The sequence below is a fragment of the Denticeps clupeoides genome, chromosome 9 (assembly GCF_900700375.1).
Source record: "Denticeps clupeoides chromosome 9, fDenClu1.1, whole genome shotgun sequence".
Lineage (NCBI taxonomy): Eukaryota > Metazoa > Chordata > Actinopteri > Clupeiformes > Denticipitidae > Denticeps > Denticeps clupeoides.
The window spans coordinates 19,010,670-19,034,884 of NC_041715.1; the positions used below are offsets into that span (position 1 = coordinate 19,010,670).

Sequence of the window (24,215 nt, forward strand, 5' to 3'; positions counted from 1 at the left end):
AACAAGTTATTCAGAAAAGTCTAAAGACTAAAGTTCAAGCCCATTTCAAGAGTAATTTTCATTATTCACTCTCTGGCAGATGGTCTAGACCCTAAATCTAAGACGAGCACTTCGTATTAGGAAAGCGATGTCATCTGTTCACCTGCCGCTGATATAAAGATGAGAAAGTTGAGCAGAGTATTAATGTGCAGTATAAAAGGCCACCTCACCGGTGCCTCTTTGCTGCTCCACCAGTTGGAGGTCTTGCGGACTGACTCGTCTCCGTCCTGAGAGAGCAGGAGTCTCCTCACGGCCCCCGTCACCAGATCCAGGTGGAGCACCGTGTTACTCTGGAGAACGACAGAGAGTTTCAAAGGAGAGAGCACTATTCTGCAGCATTACACTTTCCTGTTGGGGGGTCTTCTTGTAGAGAAGTCCGGGGGGAGTCCAAGGGGCATGCTGCTGATTTATGGGTAATAATTTGAATCAGACTAAATCTTATCTTAAAAGAGCGTGCTTTATCTAAATGCAGAGCAGAACGCAAGCCAGACCCCCGTAATGTTCAGACCTGAAATGCCGAAAACCACTGAGACCCGAGGCAGAGATAAAAGATAATGTTCCAAACGCCGTGCCGAGGCAGAACCGCCATTCATGACGCACCCGCTTGAACTTAAATTTACTTTTATGGGAAAGGCAGGCAGAGCGAGTCGGGCCTTACCCCCCATTGCAGCCTAATGGCTTCCTTATGGTTCCCTGGGACGTACAGCGCGTGCCGCCCGGGCTATTTATAGCAGGCCTTGCGTCACTCCTGAATAAATTCTGGTGCTGGTTCTGGCAGGCCGTCAGGAACACGGCCCTTGCCGTCCAAGCCGAGCGTTGTTTTTTTCTGCACCGAGAGAGCTATGACCTCTGCGCGACCCCCCCGTGATGTCTGGAATTCTGTGCTTTAGGACATAAATAATAAAGAATCCACTTTTCTTCCCTCCCTTTCTTTTCTTTTCATTTTTTTTTTGTTTTGTTTTCGGCTTTCAAAGAAAGTATTTTTAGAGGTTTCCTCTTCCCTCTCTCTAACTCGCAACAGCTGCCAGTCTGAAGGCCACTTGTAATTTCTCAATGTGCACCGGGTTCTGGGACCTTATTAGGTAAGTGAGGTGGGCCAGTCGACGCAGGCAGAGCGGTAAACACGTCTGAGACGAGCGCCGCCAGGCCTCCGGTGGGAGAAACAAAAAACGCAAGACCCACTCTGACCCACTCTCCCCAGATCTGAACCCGCTCTCACCTTTTTAAAAGTCATAAAAATGAATCAGGCTAATGAATCCTTTGAATCAAACAAAGCACAGCTGTACCACGCTCAAATCATAAAATTATATATATATATTTGTGTACATTTCACAGGCTAAAATATTAATACATATTTCCCAATGAATGGGCTAGTGCCTATGTATAATATTACATCTTGAGTAATGAATGAAAAATCTTGATTGTAATCAAGAAAATTCCAAAAATGCTACAAATGAATCTGAACAGGTTTACGCCCACTGTTAAAAATGTCAACTTTCTGAAGAGGTGAAACATTAAAATGACAAAAATGTTATTGACCCATTACTGTATTTTCAATCCTGTTGAATGGGTTTCATTCAGTGAAACATGAATTGAAATCTCATGTTTGAAGTGGAGTCTGTTTCCCCACTTTAAAGAACAGAACTGGATTCAGAATGAATTCTGATTGGTCTGATCTTGATATTGTCACAGCACATTATTATACCTATTTTAGGAAGAGAGTGTGTGTGTGTGCATTCACCTGCTCCTCATGCAGCACCACCTGGCCTTCCAGTGGGTTGCCAAGCGCTGCCACGGTAACAAAGGGCTGCCACACGCCACTTATGGTGCGCGGGAAGACATCATAGAGCTCTATGCAGTGCAGCGTGTTGGTGCGCTCCCTCATGGCGTACAGGGACACTGGGTTGCATGTGGCCACATAGATGGCATCTGGAAAATCCCAGACCCTCATTAATGTGAAAAACACAGACTTCTGCACTAGAGTCAGATGCTGCCTACGGCAAAGCAGTTTATACCTCAGTGACCACAGTAAAAGCGTACATGGACAGGATATGGGGGTCACACCCTGTTAAAATGCGTAAGTTGCAAGTGAGACGTACCCTTCGCAGTGGTGATGTCACAGACTATATTAACCTCAGTCATGGGGATCTGCCAGTGGACTTGTTCCTCAGTGAAGCTCAGAGCTCGGGCCTCATGCCTTTCAACAGGATATCCCTGTACACGTAGGAAGGCAGGACCCTAAAACACACACACACACACACACGATCAGCACTTTCCAAACAGAAAAGCAATGGGAAACAACAATATGCCTTAAGATGTACTACCTTGATGTCTATTCGGTGAGACTCGGTAGGGCACAGTAGTTTGCGGCGAGCATTGCCCGCCTGATTGGTCGTCCAGTATCCTGTCATCCTGCAGCCAGGCAGTGGTAACCTGGGAGAGATGTAGTCACCATGGTTACCACAGCACCTGTGCATACTCGGTTACTGCCTTTTTCAGTCCTTCAGAAAAGTGAAATAACTGGCTGGAGTAGAATATATAGGCACACATACATATATAAAATAAACATTATGCAGTCCATATGCCTGTTATTTAGTTTACGTGGCTCATTTTTTATTCTTTTTTTAGGCTGTAACAATAAGGAGTCTGTCCAGCAAAATGGTGTATCTGCCACCATCTACAAGTATTTCGTTTCCGTATAGAACCTATATAATATATATTTTAGAATTATAGGTGTAAGTGTGTGTGTGTGTGTGGCCAGTGTCTTGGGAATGGCTCCAGCAGCTAGTGAGTGAGGGTGATATTAAAACGTTGTTTTACGGTAACCCACATTGTCCACCCCTTGCCCTACAAGATTTGGAATCAACAGGGTCTTGTTGAGTCACAAGGCCGTCTGCAGCCCGGTGGCTCCCACACACCGCATCACTCACTGACCCTAGAACCTTTGCAGGTGGGACTCTTAACTTGTCGCGCTCCGTGATTACTTTTGGCACCATACAGTATTTTCCCCTCACAAGAAAAGGAAAATGTTTTGTTTCTTCCCTGTTCAATGACATATTCCCACAAAGCTTTCAAATACCTGGAAAACTAAAGCCTGGATAGTCCAAAGAGACTGTCTCCGAAGTCTCATCTGATTGGACAAATCCACCTTTAAGCTTTAGATGTCCAGATGACTAAAGGTTATAACTAAAGGTTGTGGTTGAGAAACACAGCTGAAATGCACACTGGCATTGTATCTGCGAATAAACAACTGAGACAAAGACATCTTAGAGAAGAAACAACATTTTCCTTTATTTGGAAGAGGAATCTGTACAGTATCATATGACATTTTAAAAATCCACATAGCAGCTATTTTAATGGTGAAAAACAATAAAAATGCTATTATTAGCTTATTGTTGGGTGAAATCTCACACAGACTACTTATCAGTCACATATGGTGTGTTTCTTATGGTGGATTTTCCGATATGGATCTCTGGTATGTATTAGGGAAGACAATCCCGACACATAATGGAAAACCATAACCATCCAAGATCCCATTTTTCATGTGCTGTGTGTAAAATATGTAAACACAGGACTTCACGTCTGACTGCCTTTAGTGGTTTTAAATCAAGTGAGCACAGAAGTAGCAGCGTGCATTATGGGTCATGGCGCCTTAAGTGTGTTTCCAACGCGTTACTAAAAGCCCATTCCCTGAGGAATAAGCATAACGAAATGACCTGGATATCCACTCCTTCCTGCTGCTTATCCCACATGATATAGCACTAGTGGTTCCCTGCTGGTGCTGCTGGGAGCTGTGGCGCTCTTACTCCTTGGCCAGGTGGACGCTGGTGGGCTTGGCCCCAATGGGAATGCCGTGCTTGTGCAACGCCGTGATCAGGACCTCACGCATATCCTTGTTGTAGGAGTCAAAGTCGAACACGTTACGAACCACATTGGCCAGCCCCTCGTCTGGAAATTTCTAGGAGAAAGTGAGAAGAAGGCACAGTGCAAAAGTCATTTCTCCACTCAAGATTTGCACTTTATTTCTGTCCGCCCAGACCACCTCCTTCCCGCTGCGCGAGACTGAGGGAACGACGCCTGATCTCCTCGGTCGCCGCGGCAACCTCCTCTCCCCCTCCCAGAGCTGCGAGTGCAGAGCCAGAATGTCGGAAGTGCGCGATGGAGAATTTCTGCTGCTAACCTCTCCTCCTGGTTCAAGTTCCGAATTAGGTCAGTGGCAATCAGATCCGAGCGGTCAGGCCTTCCACGTCGGTTCCAACAGTGATTCATTTCACATTTAAGTCTTGTTGTTGAGGCCCTGACCACCTAAAAAATAGGCATTCGTCCAGATTGGTACTCTATGCTACTAAATGCTACTCTAGTCAACCAGTTTCTCTAAATCACTAGAATCATCTAACAGTTAAGATACATTCAGGTTCGGTTCAATGTGAGATTTTTGGGCCATGATTTGGGAATCAAGTTAATTTAACGAACATGAGTGATTTAGTGCATGTGACGCATTCGTGAACACGTTATATCTTCGGAAAATCGTTTTTTTGTTATATTTGTATTATTTAAACGAAATACAATAACATGTTACAGTAAATGTATGTTATGGGGTTAATAGGTGGTTGTGAGGAGTTTGAACACTCTCCCAGTGAATTGTCCGTAGCTGTGAATCTGAATGGCGCCCCAAACTGCACTCAATGTCCTATGATGGCTATGGAAATAGTGGCTATGGAAAATGAGTGTGAGTGAAATGTAAATTGTTTTTTGTTACACTGCTACCTATAAGTGTAGCAGCTGGATGGGGGGGCCAGTGTGATCATGGAATTATAAATCATGATTCCAGTTTTGGATTATTTATCACTATACCACTACCTGGTAATGTAGATTATGAGTGCTTTTATTCATGTATTCAGGTAGGTAAACTATTCAATGTGACATTAGTCAAGGTGACATCAGCTATGGTTTATATAGCATTCAAAAAATGTGTTGTGCTGAAATGTCAAGTTCTTACAAGTGCATTATGGAGAATGATTTAAAAATTACTCACATGCAAGGTACTTCAAACACACGTGTACTCACACACACACACACACACACACACTCACACATTTAGTGTACTGTCACTGCTGCTTTGTGCTGCAGCCCTTCCAATCTCACACACGCAGGCATGTGTGTGCTCCCTCTGGAGCCGCCCACAGGCCAGCGGCTGATCTGTGTGTGTGTGTGTGTGTGGGGGGGGTTTCTAATGGTGTTCCTGCCTGTCCTGGGGCCTCCTTCTTGCAGCAGCCAAGAGATGAAGGAAGCAAATTGATCGTTGCGGAAACCCATTTGTCACCTCACGGGTATTGATCAGGCAGATGTAGAGTAAGGGTGACAGACATCCTAATTCTCACGCCGTATGGGGGGGTTTGGGGGTGTGCAAACAGCAATCCATAATAAAGAGGGGGGAGATGGGGGAGACCCCCGTCAATACGGCATCCTGTGTGAGATGTGAGCAAGGGATGTGAGCTTCAGGCGGCTTATTAAAAGACAGACAGACCCTTCCAAACACCTCCACAGTCTGTAACCACCATGAGGATATAAATAGGAACATTGTGTTTCTAATGTGTTCTGCCAATTTAATGTGAGACCAGGATCCAGTATTTTGAAAGAGCCATAAATTCTCTCATCTCCTGCTAGCACCTGGAAAGAAGGGGGGGAAAGTGCATGATTTAGAATAGCCTTGCTCCATAAATATGATGTGTATAATGAGTGCCATCAGTCTCGCAGACTTTCAGCCAGAAGACACCTCGCCAGGAGACACCAAGGAACTGATATTTTCTGCTGAAGAAATGAAGGAATACTGCTTTTGCTATAGTGGGGGGAGGCCTGTAGAAGACCCTGGCCTTGATGCTTAGGACATACCCATTAAGACGAAAAAGATATTATCTGATTTGACGGCCCAGTGGTTCCCGTCTCTCTCACTCTCTCTCAAGGCTGCTGTGATTGATGGAAATAAGATCAGAAAGAGGGAGGACTATCAGGCCTGGTATAGTCGCATGGTCTGGCCGTGTCGCTTCGGTGTGGGAGTGGGCAGGATAAGAGCACACCCTGCCAGCAGCCACCCCACCCGATCCCTCTCGACCAAGCAACCTTGGTGCCTCAGACAACTCACTGTCAATTATTTATCAAGCCCAGCATATCTGTTACCTCCTCTGAAAGTGGGGAACCTCCAAATGAACAACATTAGGGCTCTGGGGGATATTTTGGAGGCGCTATGTAAGACAAAGGAAATATTTTTTAGATTGTCAGATTCACAAGTTTGTCAACCAGAATTGAATTGAATTTAAATGCTAATAATCCAATTGTATCGAACCTATGGTGATGCAAAAAAAGGTGAATCAGAAGCCAAGGTTTGGACATTGTGCCATACCTACATGTCTGACAAAAAACAGTATCAAAAACAGTTACACGCCAACAAAAAGTTGGAAGTTAGTTTAACCTCATCTAGATACATAAAACTAACAAGCAGACCATACTTGTTTATATCAGTTTATTTCTGTAAATCTGGCAGATATGCCCATTCTAATGTGGTTTATTATAGAAACATGGACATCTGACATTACTGGAGAGATTCTGTGATGTCCTTTTCCTACCTGTAGATGCTTGACTATGTTGACCACCTCCCTTGTGGAGTAAGGGTATGTGATGGTGCCCAGGTCTGCCATGGCTCGAAGTTCACCAAATGCAGCCACCAGCTTGTGAAGAACAGCATCTGGAACATCTGGCCCATATTGTTTCAGCATGGCGAGCTCTGCCTGAGGCTTAGGGTTGTCCACGGCATGGCAGCTGAAGATGTCACCTACAAAAACAGCAAAACAAGGGTTATATAGAAAAGACAGAGCCTCCCTTCTCCAATAGGAAGATAAGTAATATCTTACCAATGGCACCAAAGAAGTCATTTCCCAAAAATGGAAAGCCGGGTCGATTAGCCAAAACAAGCATGCGGAAGTCAGGGTGCATAGCAATGACATTTGGTCTTTGAGCTGCTTCAACGGGATCTAGAAAAAAAACAGAAATATATAACACAACCTGATTAAAATGGTGCACTGGTAGATGAGAAAGAGCTTATATATATACATACATACACACACACACACACACACACACACACACATATATATATCACATTGTTTTAATGTCATAACTATAAGCCAGTGAACACCTGGACCTGCTGACAGATAGAAATGACCATAATAACAATGTTAAGTGGTAATTACTACCTAATAATATTATTAATACCACTTTTGTTAATACCATGGACACCATCTGCCAGTATCATCATCATACTATACTATTTCATAATAGTTAATAATGTTGTGGCCTGATGCTGTGGGCTGACTTTGTGGGTTGCTCCGGATCCACATTCCGGTCCGGAGTTTGGTATTGACTGTGTGTGTTCCCAATGCCCTGATTGTATGCACCTGGTGTAAAGCAAGAAGTGAAGTGATTGTCACATGTGATACACAGCAGCACAGCACACGGCGCACACAGTGAAATTTGTCCTCTGCATTTAACCCATCACCCTGAGTGAGCAGTGGGCAGCCATGACAGGCGCCCGGGGAGCAGTGTGTGGGGACGGTGCTTTGCTCATTGGCACCTCAGTGGATCGGGATTCGAACTGGTAACCTTCTGATTACAGGGCCGCTTCCTTAACCGCCAGGCCACCACTGCCCCATATATTATAAAGCATATAAAGGTGCTTGCACACCGTTACACATTTGCTTTGGTCCGAATCAGCCAGTGAGATTTGAACACTATCATTTTCTTCTTGGTTCGGCATCCTTTCACACAGGGCAAAAAACTGCATCGCTTCAAATCACGCAAAAACGTTCTCTTTGCTAATTGGTCAGATGTGTCACCACATTAGCAACAAAAGCAAATTCAGGAAGCAAATCTGCTGTTGACGACATTGAAATTTACCCATAATTCACTGTTCTCAAATCATGTGATAGCGTTTGGTTCTGTAGGCATTCTCACCAGGCGGACCTTGATTCAAATCGACACCACCTCTTTTTGTGGGTCTTGGTGTGGTTGTTTTGATGCACACTTGGGTGCAAATACGGCATTCACACCGGACAAAACGAACTGCACCAAGGCGGAAAACGAAGTTGAGATTGATTCAAGTGCACTAAAACCCATAGGTTTGAAAGCGCCCTGAGAGTATCCTCACTGTGTCTAGTCCTGATCATGTCATTGTGTTTTACTTTGTCCAGGGAGTTTGAAGTAAACCCTCTGTTTTTGTAAGCCGGGCGATTGAGTCTTTTTCCTTGCCGCTGTGACAAAACCGTATGGAAGCCATGTTCTTATTTTAACTCTTTAAAATAAAAGTAGACCATCCGGACACAAAAAGAAGCGTCATGTCATTGAACGTGCAACAAAGTTAGACTGCATTACCAGATACAATCCTCCTCCCATCTGCCAGTATCATCTCCCCACTCTCCACCAGTGTCTTCAGGATGCAGGTGACATTAGTTGGGGCTTTGTCTGCTTCATCAATAACCAGGATATGTCCCATCTTCACTGCTTTTACCTTCACAATGTAACAAGGAAAATGAGAGTCAGGCAACAGCATCGCTGATCATACGTATCACGCAATTTGAAGGGTTCAACATTATAACCCATTCCTATTTTGAGAAGATGAAGAAACAACCATTTACTGGTCCTTTTAAAGTCATTAAGCTGGCGGGGCCATGATTCATGTACAAAAATAACTGAATGAATAAATGTGCTTTTCATCAAAATTACGCAAGCCCTTTTTGAAAATAGGCAGTATTTAACACATTTTCAATTAGACGACATTAGACCCTTTCATGATCCATTTGTCAATATCCAAATACAAGTACCATCTTGATGGCCCAGTTTCCCTGGACCACATATATCTGCTCTCCCTCCACAATGATGGTGGGTTTAAAAGTATTAAAGCAGAGGACATCGTGCTGTCATCAAAGCCAATGCTAGTAATACCCACTGAGATGCAGCTGGGGGGTAATTGGGTCTCCAAACTCCAAGCCAAGTAGGGAAAGAGCGTGCAGGCTTTTAATCTTCTTTAAGAGTCATTTCAAAAGAGCACACAAAGTCCAGCAAACAGTGTGTTAAAATGGCAACGAGCAAACTGACAGGCAGCCGACGCCTCCAGCAGATGCCCAGAGAGGGACTGTACCCCAGTGGGCTGCGATCCATGAATGGCATTGCCATCTGCCAATGCACATGCACGGATAGTAATGGGGTCTGGCCAGACCGTCAAAGTTCTTCATTGCCATTCTAAAGCATCAAGGCACAACCACGGCTCACCTGGATACCAGCAAAACCTACAACATATAGGTGTGGGCTGCAATTTGCATTATAAAGCACATCTACACATGCAAGTAAAATTGTATGAAACAGTATGAAATGCTTAATCAGTCACGCAACTTTCATATTATAAAATTGATTATTGGCAGAAAATTGTACTGATTAATAATAGGGAAAAAAAGGAATTCAGGTGTGAGCTGAAGTGGATTCTACTCAATTCACTGTCAGGACACTGTCAGGTGCTCCGGTCCCATATTCCAGACCAGAGTTTTGTGCGTATGTGTGCCCTTGATTTCACCTGTTGTATCTTGGATTAACGTACCAGTGGCCATTGAATGTATTTCATGGTCTACGTCAGTGTGTATATTGCTGTGCATTGTTGTCTACTGTCCTTGCGCCAGGTTGTTTCTGGAAACCCTGTCCCATGCCAATTACTAACCAGAGGAGAGTCTTCATAAACTATGATACCATCTCTGACAGAGGGCTGAAGGGTCAGGGTCTGTACAGTTGTGTCCCTGTGAAGGAAAAAATAATTACTTATTCAGATTTAAAAATCTGATTAACATGAAAAGCACACACACACACACACACACACACACACACACACACACACACACACACACACAAAATGGCGTCAGACACTATGATTCTAAAAAAATCTCAGTAATTCTCAGATGAGCTTAAAGCGTCACCATCTTTAGTCTGATCCCTTCTGAAATGACTGTAATTTAATATGGTGACCCAATTAACTTTTTTTCTGGATCAAGAGATCACTCTCCAGTTCCTGTCTAGGTATTTGGTGTGAAGCATTTCTCAGTAGAATTACCAATGCAAAATCCCTGAAGTGATGGCTTTAGTCTAATATTACATACATATGTTAGCAGTGAACCAGGCCATATGACTTTCAAACAACTTTCATTGAAGAGAATTGCTTAGGCAGGACACAAGGCCTCTTCAGACGTAAAGCAGAAAATATATTAGTAACAAACATTTAGTCTATTCCCTATAGAAATAAGTACGCATAAGTAAAAAATAGAGCATGTAAAAGTCTCAAGTGAGCTGGTTCATTTGTATTCAATGTCATTTTAAAGAAGCACCACTAGATGGCTAATTATACCTAGTTATGAACAAGCTTTCAAATCAGCACGGTAACTTAAGACTTTCTAAATTTCATTAAACAGAATGGCCAGAAAAAAAATAAATCTAAATCAAATATTCAGTCGTGGTGACAAGACTGTTGTACTTTCTATGAAATTTGACAGAAATGTGTAAATTGTGTAAATATAAGGAAAATGTATTTCATTCATTTCCATCCAGGAAATTAATTCAAAATATGTTAAATGTTCCCTAGTTAAAACATCCACAGATTTAAAACCGAATACATATTTGATCACAGAAAAGTACAGTAATGCAAAACACCTGCTGCAGCTCTCTAAAGGTGAACAACATAACTTCAGTTCATAACTTCATATCTCTTGTTAAATCACTGCGCTGCAGACGGCACAATTCTTTCTGATTTACCTCATATTCCATTCTAAGAAAAGACCTTCTTCAAAGGCAAAAGTACGCAGTGAGAGCAACTACCGCTCCCCGTGCCCCAAAGACAGGTGTCCTCATTTTTTCACAGAGAAAAATAATTCATGCCACCCTTGGAGAAAAAAAAAAAAAAGAGGTGCTCTTTCCTCCCTTCAATTCACACACAGAGCTCGGCTGCAAGCGAGAGCCTGTCTTCTACTGATAATGACCAGTTATTTCTTTTGAATGTCTGTTTGCTGGTGGTTGTAAACTAAAAATGACTATTGTGAGATCATTCTTTTTATGTAACATTTTACATAAAATTTTCAACATTTAGCAACAGTGTTCGTGAACTTTTGAGAAAAAGCTACAATAATAATAATATGTTACCTATGAAGCTGAAGATATTCTCTGGGTCTGTTCATGAGATGTAGAAACCGGTCAACAATTTTGTTCTTGCCAACACCCTATCAAACACAAAGGAAAGAATCAAATTATAATCTCCACAGACCTATATTCTTAATATACTGATTGATTCATTCATTTGGTTCTCTGAAATATATGATAGGAAGGTTGTGGGTTTGAATCCTGAACAAACAAGGTGCCACTGAGGTGCCACTGAGCTAAGCGCTGTCCCCACACACTGCTCCCCGGGCGCCTGTCATGGTGCCCACTGCTCACCAAGGGTGATGGTTAAAAGCAGAGGACACATTTCGTAGTGTCACCGTGTGCGTTGTTTGCCGTGCTTCACAATGACAATCACTTCACTTTCATAATGTTTCGTTATTAATAGAGGTGTTAGAAAAATATAGATACAGAAATATATAGCAATATTATACGTGGTGACATTGTATCGATATTTTTGTATAAAAACTTTAATTCACCGGGTGGTGCTGTCGACCGTCGGCAGAGGTGAGAGTCAACTTGCAGCTACAAACTCCACTCCTGTAGATGGTGCTGTACAACTGGGTACTTTGAATTACTGGTTCGCACTTAACTATTTTATTTCCAACGTTTTTGGTGTCCACTAGTTTAGCTTGTTAAAATGCAATGTTAAAATAGCAATTTATGAATTATTAATGTAATCTGATCTACAGATCGTACACAGCACCTTGTACATCAGATCTGTTTTTATATTGTCAGTGAACTTTAGAAAATACCACAATATGTACAGTATCACAATATATCATGATAATGGTATTGTGACACATTGTATTGTGATACGTATCGTATCATGAGATCCTTGCCAATACGCACCCCTAGTTATTAACAACATTTATTATGTCTGAAAAGAAAGGGGGCTGCAACACTTGCTGCAACACATAGCCGGCTGAGACTCAATCAATAAAGATCCTAAAAAATAACAGTAGCCTAGGTAGTAGACTAGTGGGTAACACACTCGCCTATGAACCAGAAGACCCAGGTTCAAATCCCACTTACTACCATTGTGTCCCTGAGCAAGACACTTAACCCTGAGTGTCTCCAGGGGTGGGACTGTCCCTGTAACTACTGATTGTCGCTCTGGATAAGGGCGTCTGATAAATGCTGTTAATGTAATGTAATGTAAATGAACAAGAGATTACTGAGAAAAATGTCGATGAAGTTGCAGTAGATGGGTATGAATAAAAACAAGAGACAGATGAGCCACAGCTGTACCTCCCAGTCTGCCTCGCCCACCGCAGTCACATGACCCACCGAGGAGCAGAAAGTGCTTAATGGTGGCCTAGCGGCTAAGGAAGTGGCCCCGTAATCACAAGGTGCCACTGAGCACTGGGCACAGCCACTGAGCAGTGTGTGTGCCGTCCCCACACACTGCTCCCCGGGCGCCTGTCGTGGCTGCCCACTGCTCACTAAGAGTGATGGTTAAAAGCCGAAGACACATTTCAGGGAGGCCTGCTGATGGGTGATGTCTACTCACCTGGTTCCCCACCAGTAACAGGTGCTCGCCCAGCAGGAAGTCCTTCAGCATGTCCTCCATCACCATCATGTGCTATGGGCAGAAGGTTTTGTTGAGCTGAAAATAGGCTTAAATAGACTGTAAATCAGAACATGTTCTCATGCTGCCTTCAAAGTGTACTTCAAGAAGCAGACATGTTAAAAAGGGGTTTAACTGGTAATAACTATTAAAATGGTCACTTGAAAGACAAAACGAGGTAAGATCGGGTGAAAGAGAAAACAAGGAGGTGCTCTAATTTCTATTCACCTTACACACACACTCACAAAAAAAAAAACAGGTCACTCAGAAGTGGGACACACAAGAACTTTTTTCCCTTCCCCACTTCCTTTTTTGTCCTCTACAAGCGCAGCAGGGGAGATGTGGCCGAGAAAAAGGAGAAAGTGGGTCACATCCCTATCTGCTCGTCTCCATGAGGACCAACCATAAGCACAAAAAGAAGATGTAGGGGATGCAAGTTGTTTATTCCCCCCGAAAGGAAAGCATACAGCCCAAACCACGTACTGACATGTACCGACTAGTCAAGGACTGACAGAAAATCCCTATTTCTATTAAGTGACATTGCCAATGCCTGCCACCGTGTGCACAGTGAGAGACCGTATAAGTGAATGATGAAATTTCCTACCAACTATTAATATTCACGTTTTTATCACTCTACATTTGCTCTCTTCATTATCTGAGTGACTTACTCTCACTAAGTACAGCGTTTGTGCCCCTTGGTAGTAGCAGCATTTGTCACAGTGGATCGCACATTTTCACGATCAACTGGTCATTGTTTGCCTCTCATATGTTCCTGAACTCAGTGGTAGAAGGGCAGTGGGTCATTCAGAATCCCATAGATTAGCAGCTTAATACAACAAAGAACATCAGAGGAGACTGACACCACAAACAAATCTCTCTTAAAAGATTAATAGGCAGCGGATGAGACACAATCTCTTTTGATTCCTTTTTGATTAGGGGACAGCAATAAGGAGCTCTGGAAATTGAAATGGTCCAATGAGGCACCCAGCCAAATCCCTAATAATAAAATACGATTACACAGAGCATCGTTATAAACCCGTAAATAACATCTACTGCTCGAGGGAGACACGGGCCTGATCTTTTGGAAATGGGGACCTGGGGATGTCAGGGGCAGATTAGCCTCTCAGTGTATTTTCAATTTAAGAAGGTACTGTGAAGGTACCTGAGCGTTGTCATAGAAGAGAACATCAGGAACCTTCATCTTCTCGTCTGGACTGTAGACAGGAGCAGACACCTGTCCTATGGTCAGCACTCCGTTTTTTACTGAGCCTGAAGGGTACAAATAGAGAAATCCCATGAAGTGAAAACAGGAGGACAAAAGCAAAGCAGATGACAGACATGACACAAAGACAACAATGATAAATCTAATCTAGACCAGCAGCCACTGTGACCCCTAAAGGTCTCAGCCTTCCACTATTCTCCGACATGACGTTTGATATCTTGATGGTGCTGACTCGGACAGTCCATCAGGAGTAATCTGTAGGGGTGAACTCACAGGTCCGCTCCAGCTCAGCGGACGAGTCTGGCGTTTCCTCTATGGAGCAGTTGCTGAGGTTCTTCTGCAGGGAGGAACGGGCCAGACTGGGCAGAAACCTGGAGAGGAAGTGAATAATGGGCCTGTCTTTACCATCATGAATGCTTTATATTCCTCATAGGCACTAACAAACGTAGAAACTCTTTCAGGACTGTCTAACCTAAGATAGATGTCAGAAGCCAAGAGTGTGAAATGCTGTCATCACAGCGAAACTTCATAGCTTTGGGAGGTTAAAATGTTTTTTGTTATCTGTATAACCCCATGTGTGGTATTTCATAATTTGGAGTGTGTGTGTGTGTGTGTGTGTGTGTGTGTGAGAGAGAGAGCATCTGTTTCATACCTAGACAGACAGGCTTTGTTCACAGCGTGAGCAATGTTCTCCTCTGGATACCGTGAAAGACGTCGACAGATCCTTAACAGCTGCCTTGTGGACAAAGAGGAGGCCAAAGACTGGGCCTGGAAGGACAGAGACAGGCAGACATATTGACATTTGAGTATCACTATGACAAGCATGAATATGTGTCCATGTAAATAAGAATTACGATGTTGAATAATGAATATTGTACAATAAAAGTGGGTTCGCGTTTTGATCTGTGTTGTTGTGCAGGTCTATCTCACCGTTGGATCATTCATGTTCCTCAGAGTGTGGCTGAGGTGGAGAAGTTGATCCACAACCTCCTTTGGAATGTTTGGGACCTGAAGACAACACGCACACACACACAACCTGTACTGTGGCCTCCACAGGCCTCCCAAGTAAAGTACTTCAGTGAATGTAAAGGTGTGTTTAGACCAGTGGATGAATGTCATGGTCTAATGTGCAGAAGTGTTCCAACAATGAACAGTAACACAAACCAGCTGTGTCACACCTATCATTACACACACACACACACACACACTCGAAAGCTGATAGGAAGCAGCAGGTTTGTGTTCTTACCATGCCCTGCATGACTAAGTTCTCCTCAGCTCTGCCCAGGGGCTTGACGTTGTGAAAGAGGAACATAGTCAGCAGCTCGGGTCCGAGCCACTGCTGTGTGCTGCTGCCCACCACGGGCGGTTCTGCCAGCGCCACCACCCGGAACGACGGGTGTATTGGGAAGATGGACCTGCCAGCAGAGAAGACTGTTCGAGTTACTGGAAACATCTCACAAAATCCAACCTGACAGCCTGTGTTGGTTGTGACGGGCTGTAGTGGGGGGGGTCTCTGGCTTGGTCAGGTCTGTGAGGGGTCCATCACTGTCAGAAGAGAGGTCATAAACATCTACATGGAGATATGAACATCTACAACTAATGTCAGACATGGAAAGACTGCCTGACAAAGAGAAGGGGAGAGCAAACACCACCAGCTCTGCCGTTTCCTGTTGCCTAGCAACTCCCTTTTCAACTCCAGCTTTAGCTCTTTACTGTACAGATTCACTACTCTCACTTACCCACTGTATTACTGCACGATACACCGGATAAATAGCATCAGTAAAAATGAATCCACGTGCCATTACAAATATTGAACTGTTATTGATCTTGTTATGAAGTAATTGTGATGAATCACTTATCGTACAGCCGTAGCCCAAAGATGAGGGTAGGGGTCATGACCATACATTTTCCTGAACGGAAAACATCCGAATTTGGACAACAGGAAGGACATTCAGGGTCACTGTGGTCACAGTCTGGTCCCCAAAACTGTACACACTACACTACTTTCTGATCGCAGTAACGGTATGATTAGGCATGTTACCAAACGGCCATATGGCCAGTGGGAATTCACTTCAGCGCCCTCCCCCCTGACCTGTCTGACGAAAGCCAGCATGAAGCCGGCCTCCTCCCTGACTCCTGAGCGCCTGCCAGGCTGTGCAAAAGGTCATCGGCGAGCGGCTGTGTATGAGTGAGGAAGGGAGAGTGGAATGCTGTAAGAAAAAGAGCTTTTTTTTGTTCGGTGCTGCTCGGTAATTAAGAGTAGCGCTGGGACCACATAAAGAGGCAGGAACAAGAGTGCAGTCTGGGCCGCTGGAGCAGTCAGGAAGAGGAAGTGGGTTTATTTCAGCCTCAGACGGGCCACCGCAAACATCCTTCCTCCCCGGCTAGGTGGAGTGCTCCTGGCAGGACGTGAGCACAACAGCCTGCGGCTTATTTACTTTTAGACACCCTCAGTGACACCAGATCCAACAATTAACTCCATCCATATGCTGTATATCCCATATATTAATACAACATGGCCCTCGGACGTATCGGTTAGGCCTGCGCGGGAAATGAATCACGGCTTAACTTAAAGGAGAGCGTATACAATAGATCTACAGGGACTATAAATAGTCCAAAGGACCTCCAGTGTTGCAGACTACTGTAAACACAGCCATTTGCTGATTATATGCATATGGTATAGACAGCAGGAAAAGGGTAGAATTCAAGCTGTCCTTCATCTGCAAATCATTTACAGATCTAGAAGGACAAGCCGAGCCAAAAAAAAAAAAAAAACCCTGTAGAATAAATGAAGAAAGCTCATCTACTGGACAGTTTCCTGTTATTGTGGTCAGATGAAAGCCCCTATTGTCACCGTCAACACACACCACAGCCTTATCCAGTGCTCCGTGTGTGATGTAATACTCATCCAGCGAACAGTATGAGGCGGCACTCGAAGGCAGGGATTGCGGCCTCGCCGCCCGACGGAGACTATATCGGTCTTGTCTGGAATGGATGATATCATTTGAACGGCAACAAAGACAAGATAAGACTGATAAGAGCTGTCATCACACAGAATAGTACAGTACTATTACCAGTGATTTAAAAAGCTCACGCCACCACTGTGCAATATGAACCTTATTTTACTATGACAGTACATAAACTGTAAAAAAAACAACAACATGGCAAACAAAATGACAGAGGATGTATTTATAGCACTATGGTTTGTGCAGTTATTAATCATAGAATTTTGCATTTAATAAAATAAATCTGCTTTTAGGAATTTTTTTGAGTTGTACACGTATGCACACAAACCATCGATAAATGTATCGAGTATCAAATAAGTGTAAGTGTATCGAGTATCAAAGGACTGATAGTGGTGAATTGTCTCCATGTCAAATGAGTGTACAACATTTAGCAGTATAGGGGTGACACTAATCCTGCTGATGGAAGAAATTAAATTTTCCCTTATGTGCTGAACATTTTAGGGTGGTAGTAGCCTAGTGGGTAACACACTCGCCTATGAACCAGAAGACCTGGACTCGAATCCCACGTACTACCATTGTGTCCCTGAGCAAGACACTTAACCCTAAATTGCTCCAGGGGGGACTGTCCCTGTAATACTGATTGTAAGTCGCTCTGGATAAGGGCGTCTGATAAATGCTGTAAATGTAAATGTACACCGCAGGACACACACACACACACACACACACACCATTCACTCAAACCACACCAGCCTCCATGCCTTTAGATGGTGGGAGGAAACCTGTTAGTTCGTCACTAACCCACTAACTATTAGAAATATTTGTATATTTTAAGTGTTCATTCATATGTATTAATTTGCTTACTTTTTACTTACTAATCGTTATCTTGCATTTATGGATATTCAGAAACATTTCTTGTTCCTTGTCCTTTAAATATATGTATTATTTTCTCTTTTTGGGGGCAGTGGGGGAGGAGATGTTTTTATCAGTTTTCTTCTCCGCTTCTTGCTGCCGTTTCCAAACCAGTGAATAAAAATGAAATCTGTTTGTAATAAGACCAACACCCACACCAAGTCAAAAATAATACTGAACGCCGATTCACAAGACTGTCTTTTGGCAGCATTTTTAGGAGGCATTAAGGAGGGTGATAATTAGTGTGAGTTTACCCAAGCAGGCGAGCACTAAATAACCCAGCCCCCAACATACACACATACACACACGCACACACACGCTGTGAACACACTTCATTCTCAGACAAAGTAAATAAATAAAGTGAACAAACAGCCAACGGTCTAAGAACCGGGATCATCACCTCTGCTGCAGCTCCTCATCAGTGCAGTTCACCTCCTCCTTCAACGCCTGGTAGCGGTCCCACCTCAGCAGGCGTGTGCCGTCGTACAGGGCCAGCTCCCGGTCATGGAACAGCCTGCAGGTTAACGCATCTATGAGCTCATACTGGTGGCCTTCTGGTGAATCATTAAAACATGGCAATATGGACTATGCAGATCATCTCGCTTATCTTATTCAAAAGCCTGAAACTTTCATTTATGATGACGTCGCATCTCTTCCTAAAGTTATACTCACCTGGACAGTACGGCCAGGGTACCCAGGTTGACCCTATGGATGCCGTCCAGCACCACCAATTTGCCCTCCTGGGCAGCGCTGACCAGAGGAGAAGCCCTCCAGGCTGTGTCCCCGTTAGGTAGGGTGTACCGCTGCTGGAGCAGGTCACGCGCCGTCATGTCCTAGAGAAGAGAAAAAAGTGGTCCTCAAAACCATCCATCAGAGTCTATGGGGGATATTTGGGGGACAGTTTAAATCCTTGATGCTGTCTACAGGGCTGTAAATGGAAGTGAACCCTCTTATATCAACACACTACTAGTTAGCTACACTCCTGCACGCCCTCTCAGATCTGCAAATGAAATGAGACTAAAAATTCCCTCTTCACTGGGTCTCCGGTCCCAATTTATTCCCACTATTCTCCTTTGTTGTCCCTGGCTGGTGGGACAACTTGCCCTGCTCCATTTGACTAGCCGAGACTACTACCACCTTTAAGAAGCAGTCGAAAACCCACTTGTTCAAAATGTATTTCAGACGAGTCTAACACTAACACCCGCACATGCTCACACAAACTGCACAAAATAAAATAAAAAAATCGTCTAGCACTTAACAATTCCCTAGCCCATTCTTTTTCTGACAAGTTCGGCCTTATCAGGGCTCATAGTTTTGTAACTCAAAATCTATAGAAACTGTTTGAGAATTGCTGGTGTCTTCCTCTTGTAAGTTGCTTTGGATAAAAGCGTTTGCTAAGTAAAGTAAAGTCCCTCATTTTATCTCACAGCCCTGTGGTGCACACTGAGTCACACAAACGAACAGGAAGAGTGACTGATGCAGGTGCCTAAAAAGCACAACAGAATCCCTCCATCCACTGCACTGAGGAAGTTATTTTTAGATTACACGTTTCAGGGGGTGCAGACCTCCACATTTATAATAATGATAAGTAAAGGACACACCTTTCCCTGTGTTTATGTGAGATTTATACTTAAGTAAAAGCCTGACAGAAAGTATTATAGAGTAAAGAGGAAAAAGTATTTGATTATGTGAACTATGTGTTTCCAGGAAAGACAATTATGTCTTATTAGAGTTTCTGGAAATAAAAAAGTAAATCAAACATATACTGGAACATATTTTTCTTTTTTCTGGTTAAATAAGTACTTTGTTCAACCAAACAAAAATGGCTGCAATTGTCTACAACAAATTACAGACATAGAACCTTCATCAACTTCTGTGTAATCACATTCTACACAAGTAAAATTTGGGTTAAAAATTGCAGAAATTGCAGCCTTTTGTTTTTCTGCATTTGATTAATTGTTCCATCCATCGCATAATCATGCACATACAATTAAGGGTTGCAGGTTCTAAACTAAAAACTTCAGACCAGACCAAATGGAATGACTATGTTTTAAAAGAATATGCTGAAAATAGCTTAAAATGAATGAAATATAAATGTTGAATTGTTGTTAATCTGCAACTATTTGTCTTGAGTTCCAATGGAATGCAGTGTTCCAGGCAAGTCGGTCTCTTTAAAAGGTTCATTGATTATTAGAAAAACCTTTTGCAATGATCTGAGTACAGATCAATAAAACAGGCCAAATTCTGACAAGTTGAGTATCTAGTTCATTAGTAAATGTTGGTTTAACTACATTAATAATTCTAACTTGACTGATTCTAACTCATTTTTAATATTTCTTTTTAAAACAAGGACAGTTCTAAAAGACCCAAACTATTAAAAATCCATATTGAAGGAAAAAACGTAACAGGATCACATGAGAAAAATCCAACGCATTATGAAAAAAGGAAAAACTTACAAAATACAGAAATAAACAATTCACTTTGGTATAGCTACATATTAAATATCTCCTAAAATGGTGACTAAGACATTTCAGTGCTTTTTAAGGGCAATTCTTGGGGGGTTTCTTCACGGCAGAAATCTCTCAAGTCACCATGCTGCCCTGCTCTGTAATCACTTCTATAGAGTCCGATCCTCACAATATTCCATCAGTGTTATTCTTTCATTACAAAGTCCTTGACCCCCCTGGTTTGCGGAGATCAAATTTTGCCCCCTCTGGCTGTCTATGTTCTGGGGGAAGAAAAAAAATCTGCCTGGACACACAAGCTTTTTTTTTTTCTTTTTTTTTTTTTAGCTAAATGGCATAATTGTATCTCAAACCAAATCTAATGGACAAGCAAGTTGTCTCAGCTGCCCTTCAGCTGCACTCTGGCCGTTTCTATCAAGAAAAACACCCAAAAACCTGAAACAACAGTATGCTGCTGGACGAAGCCGCTGAAGACGGACTGCACTCCCCGATTTACTGGGACTCAAGTGACGATCCGCACCACCGAATTTCTTTATTCCCCGTGCGGGGTGACCTGTGACCCCCATCGGGCTAAAAATAGCAGCTGCGCGATGCACATCCAGCTTCCTTTTCCTGCCTGGATTCCAGCCATTCCAGTACGGTCACATGCAGCGCCGTGACTACCTGCTGCCATGGGTCTGGGTCGCTCTGATGAGGCACAGATGCAGGCGGATGCTGAGATCACGTGCCTCACACTTCACCCAGTTTACTGCAATGCACACACCAGGAGCTTCTTGAAAACATTCAAGACAGAATGTTTTTTTTTCATTTGAGTTTGGGCCGCTAAACGTAGATATGGACAAAAAAAATAAAATCATTTATAAGCTTTGTGTGCATCCTTAACTACCATAAAAATAAGTACTCTTACAGTTTGTAATAAAAGCAAATATAATCACTTCTTATTTTACAATGGCTTTTAATTCAAATTAATTGATAGAATTAAATGGCAGTACTTCATACCACTTGCAAAATCATCTGCAAAGTAATTCAAAGAGTTCAAAGATGCACTTTAGTTGCCTGGCAACAGGTCAGCAAGAAGCTCATGGCACATTCAGATGTGATATTCTCTCACAGCCACTGCCCAGTATTTTAACATAGAACATTCGATCAAACTAGATTTAAAAAAAACATTTATTTAAAAAACTAAAATTTTTTAGCCATTCAAGATTAAAGATGGACCAAAAACTCTTGAATTACAGTTTGAAGAAGAGTATTACAAATTCATTAATAGATTTCTGAATGAGACTCTTTTGTCAAATTATAGCCTAATATTCATATAATTTGAATGCAGAATGGCTTGATGACTACAGACCATTGTCAAATTAATGAAACTTTTAGGGAATTTTATTCTCAGCTCTACACATCAGTCTAATACAGATCATAAAATCATTACTGATTTCTTCGGAAACATTGAAATTCCTAGAATTCCGCTGGACATTATGGAGAGATGAAAGCAGTCCATATCACAAACCGAAATAGCCTTTGCCATTTCCAAAATGCAGTCTGGCAAGTGTCCTGGTCCTGGTGGCTACCCAGTATAATTTTTCAAGAAGTTTGCTACTTTACTCTCACCACTATGCTGCTCCGTCCTGTCCAGCGCCTGCAAATTAAGCTCCCTTCCTCATTCATTTACATTTACAGCATTTATCAGACGTCCTTATCCAGAGCGACTTGCAATCAGTATTACAGGGACAGTCTCCCTGGAGCAATTTAGGGTTAAGTGTCTTGCTCAGGAACACAATGGTAGTAAGTGGGATTCGAACCCGGGTCTTCTGGTTCATAGGCGAGTGTGTTACCCACTAGGCTACTACCACCCATTCAATTACTGAGGCTACAATTATTCCCAAAAGATCAATCCGGCTTTGTTAAAAACAGGCATTCTAGTTTTACTAGTCGACGTTTCTTCAATGTTCCCTGTTCAGCTTCTGTACCTGAGTTTATTGTTTCTCTAGTTGCAGAGAAAGCCTTCTACTGCGTCGAGTGGAATTATTTATTTGAGACACTTGCTAAATGTAGCCCCTGGTCCAGGTTTTATTTCTTGGACCAGGGTTCTATATGCTTGCAGTATTCAAAACCTTTCAACTTGAGCCCTATGCTTTTTGATTTTGCCATTGAACCATTTGCTAGAGCTTTTCGGAGTTGAAAGGACATGGCGTTGTAAGGGTTGGAGAAACACCATGGAGCACAAAGTCTTGCTTCATGCTGATGACCTGTTGCTCTTTGGTTCCAATCCCTACACTTCACTTCCTTCTGTTCTGTCACTACTCAGCAAATTCGGTCAGTTTTCAGGTCACAAACTTAAGGTCCACAAAAGCGAGCGCTTCCCAATTAATAGATTATCACAGGCCTTGGACTTCTCCAATCTGAGGAAGATCATTTTCCATATTTGTGTATCGTAGTAACAAGGAAATACAAAGATTTGTTCAAAGACAATTTTATTGTTTTAATGAACCGGATCAAACAACACAGTGCCACAGTGGTCTCCATTGACTTGTGGGTCTTACACCAATTGGCCACACCAATCTTTGTCCCCAGATCTTTTTTTGATCAACTGGACTCTATTGTTCAATCCTACATTTGTCAGGGTAAGCGTCCTGGTATTAATAAGACACATCTTCACAGCTGCTGGTGGATTGACTAACCCTAATTTTCACATATATTACTGGGTTGCAAACCAACGTTATCTGGTCTACTGGTCATTTTTCAAGGCCTTTACTGTCTTGACTGGCCTGACTGGGTAAAAATAGAACTACACTCTGAGGAAAGGTTCTCCATTCTTCGCTTCCTCTCCCTTCATTTAAACAGATCCGGAATCCGAGAGCTAACCCCTCCTTAAGAATATGGGCTCAATTTAGGAAATACTTTGGTCAATGCAGTCCTATCAGTGGAAATCACCTTTTTATAGGATGTTCCAATGGCAAAGGAAAGGTATTGAGCATTTTAAAGAGTTGCTAATAGGCAATACCATGGCTTCATTTGAGCAGTTTAGTGAAATTAGGCCAATTTCTTTAGGTTCCTACAAGCAAGACATTATGTCCTCTCCCAGTCCCCCAGTCTGCCAACAGATTCTCTGTCTTCAAGGCTAGCATGTAAACGCTTCACATCAGTTCTTTATGGCTTGGTGTGTGGTTTGAAGCCTGCACCCATGAACAGACTTAAGGTAGCAAGTATCATCTGATACTTGGAACTCTGCACTCAAACTTGAACTCGACTTCTCAATATGCCTGTCATTGTGTGATTGATGTGATTGAGTTCAAAGTGACCCACAGCGGTTATGTCTCCAAAACCAGACTCTCTCGCATGTACCTGAAGTTAGCCCTTTTTATGACAAGTGCAAATTCATTGAAGCTTCCCTTTACCATATATTATGGTCCTGTCCTGGACTGCACAAGTCTTTTACACCCTTTCAGAAACTTTGGGGGTTGTTGAGTCAAGTCCTCTGGTTGCCTTGTTTGGCATTGCTGGAGAAGGGGTGCACTACATATTCTGCTAAGTGTCTGGCCTTGGCCTTCTCTTCTCGAGAAGATATGCCATTTTGATCAAATGTAGGGATGATGCCTAGTTTTTTGGAAAACCTTCTTAAATCCTTAGGCTCAGGGTTATGTTATATAATGGCATCAAATGTTGTTATCTACATATATTTTGTATTTAACTCCCTTCTGTGAATTCAACACTCCCTTCCTGGTCTTTTGCAATGCCAAGCAAAAATCCCAATAAAAATATTTGGATGAAAAAATTCTGAAGGAATAGTCTAAGTGTCACGA

The 24,215-nt window shown here is 42.7% G+C and overlaps 1 protein-coding gene across 1 annotated transcript in view; it reads right to left on the reverse strand.

Moving 5' to 3' along the window:
• Positions 1–24,215, reverse strand: part of vwa8 (von Willebrand factor A domain containing 8) — a 62,775-nt gene that overhangs the window by 25,139 nt on the left and 13,421 nt on the right. Inside the window, exons 13-30 of the mRNA XM_028990666.1 lie at positions 18,620–18,780; positions 18,348–18,461; positions 15,319–15,487; positions 15,003–15,080; positions 14,725–14,840; positions 14,346–14,443; positions 14,013–14,119; positions 12,794–12,865; positions 11,266–11,342; positions 9,800–9,875; positions 8,464–8,599; positions 6,948–7,067; positions 6,663–6,868; positions 3,846–3,997; positions 2,364–2,472; positions 2,139–2,277; positions 1,781–1,968; positions 210–329 (exon numbers count right to left, since the gene is read on the reverse strand). Coding sequence (XP_028846499.1) covers positions 210–329; positions 1,781–1,968; positions 2,139–2,277; positions 2,364–2,472; positions 3,846–3,997; positions 6,663–6,868; positions 6,948–7,067; positions 8,464–8,599; positions 9,800–9,875; positions 11,266–11,342; positions 12,794–12,865; positions 14,013–14,119; positions 14,346–14,443; positions 14,725–14,840; positions 15,003–15,080; positions 15,319–15,487; positions 18,348–18,461; positions 18,620–18,780 — 2,238 coding nt within the window. The remainder of the gene's footprint in view (positions 1–209; positions 330–1,780; positions 1,969–2,138; positions 2,278–2,363; positions 2,473–3,845; positions 3,998–6,662; positions 6,869–6,947; positions 7,068–8,463; positions 8,600–9,799; positions 9,876–11,265; positions 11,343–12,793; positions 12,866–14,012; positions 14,120–14,345; positions 14,444–14,724; positions 14,841–15,002; positions 15,081–15,318; positions 15,488–18,347; positions 18,462–18,619; positions 18,781–24,215) is intronic.